The sequence below is a fragment of the Pteronotus mesoamericanus genome, unplaced genomic scaffold (genome assembly GCF_021234165.1).
Source record: "Pteronotus mesoamericanus isolate MK-2021 breed Mesoamerican mustached bat unplaced genomic scaffold, CSHL_Meso_final contig_163, whole genome shotgun sequence".
Classification (NCBI taxonomy): Eukaryota; Metazoa; Chordata; class Mammalia; order Chiroptera; family Mormoopidae; genus Pteronotus; species Pteronotus mesoamericanus.
This window is the reverse complement of record NW_026555064.1, coordinates 3,330,931-3,340,061: the sequence shown is the minus strand read 5'-3', so window position 1 is coordinate 3,340,061 and position 9,131 is coordinate 3,330,931. Positions and strand designations below refer to the sequence as shown.

At 42.7% G+C, this 9,131-nt stretch overlaps 1 protein-coding gene and 2 non-coding genes across 3 annotated transcripts; all 3 read left to right on the top strand.

The window, feature by feature from the left end:
- The first annotated feature begins 289 nt into the window (after nucleotides 1–289).
- Nucleotides 290–4,533, top strand: RPS3A (ribosomal protein S3A). The gene is made up of 6 exons (XM_054562602.1): nucleotides 290–414; nucleotides 1,123–1,226; nucleotides 1,495–1,682; nucleotides 3,303–3,511; nucleotides 4,051–4,160; nucleotides 4,351–4,533. Exons 1-6 carry the CDS (start codon nucleotides 353–355, stop codon nucleotides 4,470–4,472), a joined length of 795 nt encoding a protein of 264 aa, XP_054418577.1. The 5' UTR covers nucleotides 290–352; the 3' UTR covers nucleotides 4,473–4,533.
- Nucleotides 2,379–2,449, top strand: LOC129062804 (small nucleolar RNA SNORD73). Its single transcript, XR_008528310.1, has one exon. It is a non-coding gene; the product is annotated as a small nucleolar RNA SNORD73 (small nucleolar RNA).
- Nucleotides 3,767–3,836, top strand: LOC129062797 (small nucleolar RNA SNORD73). Its single transcript, XR_008528309.1, has one exon. It is a non-coding gene; the product is annotated as a small nucleolar RNA SNORD73 (small nucleolar RNA).
- Nucleotides 4,534–9,131: the final 4,598 nt, after the last annotated feature.

Here is a 9,131-nt window from a genome sequence, read left to right as displayed (position 1 = left end):
TGGAGGAGAAATAGGTTTCAAGGTGAGACGGCGACTTCAGCTTTGAACGATGGTGAGTGGGCCAGGCGTTCCCTTCCACGGAAACTTACTTCCGCGTGTCAGAGCCACGGAAACCACAGTAACCTGAAGCCTGCACCGCGGCGGCGGTGGAGCGCAGTCTCCCAGTGAGCAGTCTCCCCACACTTGAGGGCGCTGTCGCAGCTGCAGTTGGGGGTGTGCCTTCTTGTTGTCGCGATATTCTTGAGGAGGGAGAGACGTGGGTCAAAGGTCACGTAGACGGCGCGCCCCGCCCCGTACGCCTAAGTTCTCGCGCGAGTTCTACTTCCGCCCTTTTGGCTCCCTGAGCAGCACCATGGCGGTGGGCAAGAACAAGCGCCTTACGAAAGGCGGCAAAAAGGGAGCAAAGAAGAAAGTGTAAGTGGCGACTGTCGTGGCTCTCCGCTTTTCAGGGTCCTGCTGGGATCGGCGGGAGGGTAGCGGGTCTCGGTGTGGGCCGGATGGGGAGGATGCCAGTCGGATTGAGCTGGCCGTGCTGGGTTGGTAAACTCCGAACTGCGGCCTGGCAGGTCTGGGTGCTGTGTCGCAGCGGGTCGGTTGTCTTTCCCCTGGCCTTCTGGGACGGTGCTTGCCACTTTGAGCTGGATTGCCGGCGCGAGTCGGCGGTGGCGTGTTGCATATTGTGGGCTCACGGGCCTCCTAAGTTCCACGGATAGTGGTTGCCACAAAGCTGGAGTTGAGGAAAGCACTCTTGTCCACTCGGGACCCCGCACCGCTTCTCTGCTTGGGCGGGGTGGAACCTGGGAGCTCCAAGTGGGCTCGCGTGAGGCCCTGTAAAAGAACCTGGGTTACCAATACGTGCTCTTCGTACTAGGAAAGTTCAAGATAGTTGCGTGTAATTGGGAGACAGCGCTGCCTACGGGGTGGGGGTGGGGAGCGGGCACGTTTGTGGCTTAACCGTGGGACGGGCGCAGTGGGAAGAGGTCCATCTACGTATATGCCCCTCGCCTCACCGTGAGAGGTTTACGTGCCAGTTAGCCTTTTAAAGTCGTTCGAATGAGGAAAATAAAAGTCAAGGATTATGTGATCTGCGATAAAACCGAAGCATTTTGTTTTTAAATGCAGGGTTGATCCATTTTCTAAGAAAGATTGGTATGATGTGAAAGCACCAGCTATGTTCAATATCCGAAATATTGGAAAAACACTAGTCACGAGAACTCAAGGAACCAGTGAGTATCTTATTCTTGGCTTGTATTTTCCTTAAATTGAGACGTATGTATCTTAGTCTGCAGTTGGTCCTGTGGTGTGAGACTAAGGAAATAACAGCTCTTCGTAGCAGCGTCGGCCCCTGTGGTGCTTGTTTTGGGGACACTGGTAGAAGCAAGATGGTACTTTAACTTTCTGAGCTTACCTTTATGCATGAACATTATCTTTGTGGACTTGACTTTGCTTTTGTGGTTCCCAAGGTTAATAAGACAATTGATTCTTGTTTTCTAGAAATCGCATCGGATGGTCTGAAGGGTCGTGTGTTTGAAGTGAGCCTAGCTGACCTGCAGAATGATGAAGTTGCATTTAGAAAATTCAAGCTAATTACCGAGGATGTTCAGGGCAAAAACTGCCTGACTAATTTCCACGGCATGGATCTTACCCGTGACAAAATGTGCTCCATGGTCAAAAAATGGCAGGTGAGAACAGAAGTTGTTCGGGGGATGGTGCTATGGCACGCGTGGCCAGAGGGTAATGCTCTGTCATGGTGTAATTTCAGCGAGGGACGACCACACAGTTCAGGGTTAGGTACCATTTTAAAACCTTGATGTTTTCTTGCTAATTATCGAGTGCTTACTCTGGAATTGGCACTCAAACTTGAGCAACAGTGGGACGCAAGCTGTGATCCTATTTATTTAAGTTGAATTCAAAATGTATTATTGGGATAGTTTTTTTGTTGCATACGCTAGTGGCTGATTGAGGAATGTCTAGATTCAGGTTTATACTTTCCTTTGTCTTCATACTATCTTTGGACTTAAAAGGTTAATGAATTTTATTTTATTTTAGTTAATGGATTTTAAACTGAATGGGTGTTTTGGTCTAGTCTTGATAACCTCTGGCAATACAGGAGTAGCAGAGCCTCTGGTGTGGAGTCTTGGCTCCATTTGCTAATTGTGTTCTCTTTGGCAGGAAACTTACAGCTTGCTAAGCCTTGATTTCTTTATCTTTAAAATGTGGGTAAGAGTGTCATCTCATGGCATTAGGATGAAATCCATATTTAGCACAGACCTTGACACAGAAAGCATTTAATAAACATTACTGTGATGTGGGAAATTACTGTATTGCTTCAAATGTATCTGGCTAACCATCCAGTGTTGGAATACTTTGTATATGGGAGTGAATGGAGACAATATTTTGGTCCCAGATGATACATTCTGATTATATAATTATGTTTATTTATGACATTCCCCTAAGATTTTCTGGTTGCATTTCTGGAAATATTTTAAGGTCCTTTTACTATAATTACATTCATTTTTTTTGAACTAAGGTATAAAATTTACAAAATGCAGAGGAGGAAATTCAGTTTTTATTGCTACCTGAGATAGTTTTTGTGTATTTTGGCTGTGCAGTTGAATATTTAATCCTCAGCATGGCTTTAGTTTGGAACATAAATGACATTTAAAAGTATATATAGTTAGTGTTAATAACATTTCACCTATTCAGAACACTTACTAAAAGGTGGAATAAGAGTAGATGTCCATATTGTAGAGGCTCATAGAAGCTGTTGGGCTGCAGAGTTGTACCGTTGATTGAGGGGAAGAATGTTAAAAGGCTGACACGAATTTGAAAAGTGTGAGGGTGGGGACTGTTGCCAGTGATGGTGGGGATAGAGAGGAGGAGGGAGGATTGTTCGGAGGACTGATTCAATTGGATAGGAAGGATAGTAAGAATTGGGTAAGTTCAAGGAAGTTAATTCTGGACATTTGATACGTAATTTATATTTTATGCATGGTGAGTACTTAACCTTTCCCTTTTTATACATTAGAATTTGAGGGATAAAAATTGATAGTATTAAAACCTGGTATATCTGCCTTGGCTGGGTGGTCAGTTAGGTGGCGCATTGTCCCTGTACACCAAAAGGTTGCAGGTTTGATTGCTGGTTAGGTCATGTACAGGAGGCAACGGGTCTGGTGTCTGTCTGTCTCTCCTCCATCCCTCTCCCTTAAATCAATTAAAGGGGGGGAAAAAAGCTTGATGAGGATTAAAAAAAGGTAAAAAACTGGTATATCTAACAGTATCTCCCCCTGCCCCTCCACTAGACCATGATTGAAGCTCATGTTGATGTCAAGACTACCGATGGGTATTTGCTTCGTCTGTTTTGTGTTGGTTTTACTAAAAAACGCAACAATCAGATTCGGAAGACCTCTTATGCTCAGCACCAACAGGTCCGCCAAATCCGGAAGAAGATGATGGAAATCATGACCCGAGAGGTGCAGACAAATGACTTGAAAGAAGTGGTCAATAAATTGTAAGAGTTTCTTTTCTCTCACCACACAACCCTGAATCTGATTAACCCTTAGTTGAGGGAAAGCATATAAGATAAGGGGGAGTCAGACCTGTGTTTAAACCCTGTCTGTGAAACCATCTTGCTGCATCAGTTGAAATGAAAGCATGCAAATAGCTGAGGAAATCTGATATGGTTTCTTAGTCCTTTTTTAGATGACACTATCTCATGGCAGTGAGGTCGAATAGCCAAAACCCTCCACAATCAGTAACGCATGGGAATAAATGATGACAAAATGTTTCGGTCCCAAATGATGTCCAGTGATAAAATTGAACATTTTTCTGATGTTCCCGTGCAGTTGACTAAAAGGGTGTAATGGAAAAAGCATAAGGCTTAGACTCTGAAGGCTCAAATGCTAACTACTCTATAACTAGCTGTACAGTTCAGATCATTTCATCCTCACCTATAAAGGGGCAGTAGTAGACTGTCTTGCATGGGAGTTAAGTGGATTGAATGAGGGGGGTTTTCCATGTACATTTACGTTACTGTTTTCTGGTTCACAGGATTCCAGATAGCATTGGAAAAGACATAGAAAAGGCTTGTCAATCTATTTATCCACTTCATGATGTCTTTGTTAGAAAAGTCAAAATGTTGAAGAAGCCCAAGTTTGAATGTAAGAAAAAATTACTGGATTTGGGGGGCGGGGGGGCGGATTGTGGCCAAATACATTTTTTGGTGTTTTTTTTTGGGTGGCCAGACAGTGGTTTTTTTGGTGTTTTTTTTTTTCTGTCAAGCCTACACAGTAGTGAAAAACCATTGTTTAAAGATACGGTATGCTATAACAATTTTATTCTTCATTTTAGTGGGAAAACTCATGGAGCTTCATGGTGAAGGCAGCAGTTCTGGAAAAGCTACTGGGGATGAGACAGGTGCTAAAGTTGAACGAGCTGATGGATATGAACCCCCAGTCCAAGAATCTGTTTAAAATTCAGACTTTTAATGGTGACAAATAAAAAGGCCTATTTGTGGTATTTTATTTCTAATCATTCTTTTAAAATAATCTTACAGTTTGGTGAATCGTATGTTCTGAGTTGATAGTAACGTGAAGTTCTCTGTCCTCTTGTGGATTTTATTTATTGCTCTAAGTAGCAGAGAAAGGGTTGTGGTTATTTTCAGCTGTAGTGATCTGGAGGTGTTAGAGGTGTCTAGTAAGAGGAAACCCTTTTTAAACACGGCTTAAAGTTTTGATGGTTTTCAAGCCATCTGGAAGGCTTGTTGAAACACTGCAAGGTCCTGCCTCTGGAGCTTCTGAAGTTGAATGTGATGCTGATGCTCAAGGACCCTACTCTTGAGTACCACTGTGATAGACTGACTACTGGGAACAGCCAATTGGCTTTTAGTTTTGTTTTCCGATACAGATGCTCTTTCCTGTAGCTGTAAAGTACCCCACTGTGCCCCTGCACTGTGAAGCTGAACTTGGCTAGAGAAATTGGTTACTGGTCTTAATAGATGGGTATTTAATGCAGCCCAATATCCAGTACTTACTCTTCCAACTCCATCAGTTCTGTGCCCTTCCTCTCTTCAGACCTCTTGTATTTACCTGATGTCATTCCTTTCACCTTGCCAAGTATGCATGTGTTCACATCTGCTTTGTCACTAGATGAATTGTTAGGACATCCCGTTTGAACATAGGATTTCCCTCCCTTCTGCCTAATCCAGCTAATGGCTCCAGCAGTTATTATCTACCTCAGACCCCTTACAGCAAAGCCAAGAGTTGACCATGCTTTTTTGTATTTACTTGAATCTGCTGCAATTAGGGCTCCCCTGTCCCCCATGCTACTCTAAGGAAGCTGTTGCTGTCACAATTACAATTGCCTTTGTTGCTAAAGCCAATCGTTAAATTCCTGGCCTTCACTTGACCTGACCTGTATTAGTGGCATCTGACAGTTGATTTCCTCCTGTTTTTCTTAACTGTCCTTCAGAGTCTCACAGTTCTCCTCCCATATCACTGGTTATTCCTTTGCTGGTTTATCCTTGAGACCTTAGTGTTGCAGAGCTGTAGGCTCAGTCCTTGGACATTTACCATTACCAGAAAGTAACCTGTGCCCTTTCAGATTAGTATGTGGGCGAAAAAGTGGGTCATGAGATGTCTCCGTTGTGGACAAGTTTTTAGCCCATCAATTGCCTCTAATTATTGACCAGTAATGCCAAGGATTAGCAGGTCAGTTTAAACACAGGTTGTAATGACTTGTCTGACCTTCGAATACATCTGGGTGGCTTAAAGACCTGCTCCATCAATACCACAAGTCTACATCTGCTACTGAGTGTTATGGATAATAGCCTTAATTAAATGTATGAAGTTCTCAACTCTCCGTTAATCAGTGCCTGATGCAGGAGTGTATTTATGTAAAAATTCTAGTTTGTCCAAGAAAGTGTCATGGCAGAGGAGGGAATTGCGAAAGGCAATAAGCTGTAGATCCTGAGAGTGTTCCTATGTGCTCTTGTTGGGTATGCTGAAAATATGATTCTCTGCTCTTTATCTGGGACATTTCTCAGAGTTGTATTTGTGTCTTTGAGAAACCTTGAGGGATAAGGTAACGTATCCCCCAGAAAAAGGCTTGTTTCCACTTAGTGTTCCTATTCTGTAATGCAACCCACTGCACGATGGGGCCCTTTGCATCACTTAGGTGGGATTAGGGAGTGGGGCATGGGAAACACATGAACGTGGAGCTCTCCTTTTGCAGTGAGTAATAAAGTCCTTTCATCCAAGAGTCGAGTTTTGTAGGTGTCCATTGAAATTGGCAGGCTAACTTTTTAAGCTAAGTTGGGTTAAAATGTCCGGCACAATTCCTGGCACTCCTCAATTGTTTTGAAGCAGTATTTCACCACGTGTCTCTAAAATGACTTAAGAAAACAATCATTAACACCTCCAAGTTTCTTAGTACAATTCCAGTCACACCACTTAATGGATAATTCTCTCTTGGATATAATGTAATAGGCAATGCAAGTGTGGCAACTATGAAGGGTATTTAACTTCTATTTGCAAAGACCATGAAGTCAAGTCCAAGAAATAACTGGAGGTTTCATTAGCTCTTAGAAGTCTGCAGTACTGTAATTGTTATGTCAAAATATAACCACAGTGGCTGAAACTGATAATACAAATAGACCAAGAAAACTGTTGATAAGGATGTGGAGTAACTGGAACAAAATAGTGGTGGGTAAAATGATACAACCACTTTGGAAAATGGGTGGCTTAAAAAAAAACCCACAATTCTAGGATTTCAAATAAATTCTATGTACACAAAAAGATGTTTAAGAATGTCCATACCAGTCAATTATATAAAACGGAGAAAAATCCACACTGGCTTTATTCATAATAGCTAAAAACTTGGACAAGACCCCACAAGAGAATGGATAAATCAGTCCTGGCCCAAACACTCGGAGCATTGTCCTGATAGGCCAAGGTTGGTGGTTTAATTTCTAGTCAGGGCACGTACAAGAAGCAACCAATGAATGTGTAAGATAAATGGCACAACAACGTTTTCCTCTCCCTCTAAAATCAAATACAATTAAGAACAAATTGTGGTATTTTCCTATGATGTACTACTGAGAAAGGGAATGAACTGTTGCACAAACTGTGTATTTGAGTAATAAAGGGAATGAACTGTTGCACATACAAAAGTATATTTGAGCAAGGAAAGAGCAGATACTGTGTTCTATGTTTATGAAGTTCCAGAACAAGCAAAATGAGCCTGTGGTGATAGAAATGAGAACAGTGATTGCCTCTGCAGGGGTTTGGGGTAGGTGAGGAGGATGTAACTGGAAAGAGGTATGAGGAACTTTTCCAGGGTGATGAAAACGTTCTTTATTTTACTGATGGTTATGTGAGTGTATATAATTGTCAAAACTCAGAATTGAATACTTAGCTATCTGCATTTTATGCAAATCATTCCCCAATTAAAAAAAAAAAAAAGTGGGTCTGGCCAGCTAGGTTATGGACTTGCTGCATCTTTGTTTCTGTCCTAATCTGGGATACACTTTCCACACGATGAACTCGGCCCCTTCATACCTGTCCAAGTCTGGACCAAACCTAGATACACTTTTTTTTTTCTTTCTCTCTTGGGCTACTTGGTTACCATGGTATTCAGGACCTTGGCTCGACAGATATTTCTGCATGGTGGCCTGGGCTTCACCTCCAGGAACCACGTGGCTGGATCTGATCATGACAGCCAACATTCCAGTGGTCAGGGTCAGTATTACTGTTGTCTATGGCCTGATGGTAACAATCCTCATTGCCAAATCCTAAAGAATAAAATCTTACTTTCTGAAGCTTGAGTGATTTGGCTGCTGGCTTTTTGGGGGCACATCAGTGTGCAGCACTCTGCTCTGCAGGGATCCCGATTCTCATCTTCCCTGAGGTACTCAGCTATGGCTCCATCATTGCCCGTCATCTCTATACAGTAGTGCCTCCTTGTGTCCATCAAATACGGGGTCCAGCCCAAATAACACCAATTTTTTTAAATTATGAAGTCCTTCATTACAAAATCATAAGCATGTAATTCTGTAACAACACTATCACACTCAGGCACACGTATGACATTCTAGGTGAAATGTTCAAATTAAAACTGTAAATCATTACACCCAAATCATTACCCTACCAACCACATTCAAGCAGGCCTTACGTCTGCCGGACCCTGTAGGCTATGATGTAGAGGCCAGCCGTTCCCATCCACCAGGAATGGCCCAGCACACCTGCGTAGGGGCAGTCATCTCACTTGGTAATGTCTTACAGAGGCACAATGTCTTAGTGCCCTATTTTCTTTCGCTCTCTGACCTTGACCCGAACTCCCTCATTGCAGTGGACAACCAGGCCTTCTCACAGTTCAAACAGGCCCCTCGGACCAGTAAAGGTGCAGGCCTCTGCCAGCTCCCCCATGTTCATCTTCCCCTAGAGTGCTCTGAATATCTGGGTGAAATGGGTAGTTTTTTCAATCACTGTGTATTTTTAATAACTGATATTTTGTATGTCTAAAGGAATGACACCACTGTCTCCCTAGAAGAGTCGCGGGTGCAGTACTGCACTCAAGGGTTGGCCACAGGCTCGGAGGCCGTTAGGAGGTAACAACTCTGCCCTTCAGCTGTTGGCCAATTGGGGGCCTGGGGCACACGGGTGGGCCATGAGTGATCCTTTGAGTCAGGGATCTATCCAATAAAAAACTTGGATATTATTGGAGAAATAAATACAGTTGTTTTAATTATAAAGAAGAACTAAATACGGGCCAATATTTTGGTATGAAGGTTGTCAGTTGATTTCTGTTAAAACAGGATAGACAACTGGTAGGTAATTGTCATTTCTGAATTATGAATTTGAATCATTACTTATCCTGAGAAATGTTTCACTGAGTCATTGCCTAGTTCACAGTATTTAAAGATAAACAATCCATGGTGTGCATACAATTATGATTCATTTTTTAAAACCCAGAATGTGTCCCAGACTCTGAAATAAAAATTTATTAGCTTAAGAGTGCTTGAACTAATCTATTAGACTCCAAAATACTAAGCAGTGTTTTGTGCTACACGTGTATCAAAACCTCGGTCTAGGATTGCTCTGCTGTTACCAAAAGCAGAGACCTACAGACACCTT

Coding starts and splice junctions, on each gene's coding strand:
- RPS3A (XM_054562602.1), top strand. CDS start 353: ATGGCGGTGGGCAAGAACAAGCGCCTTACGAAAGGCGGCAAAAAGGGA. Junction 1,683..3,302: donor CCATGGTCAAAAAATGGCAG/GTGAGAACAGAA, acceptor CCCCTCCACTAG/ACCATGATTGAAGCTCATGT. Junction 3,512..4,050: donor AAAGAAGTGGTCAATAAATT/GTAAGAGTTTCT, acceptor TCTGGTTCACAG/GATTCCAGATAGCATTGGAA.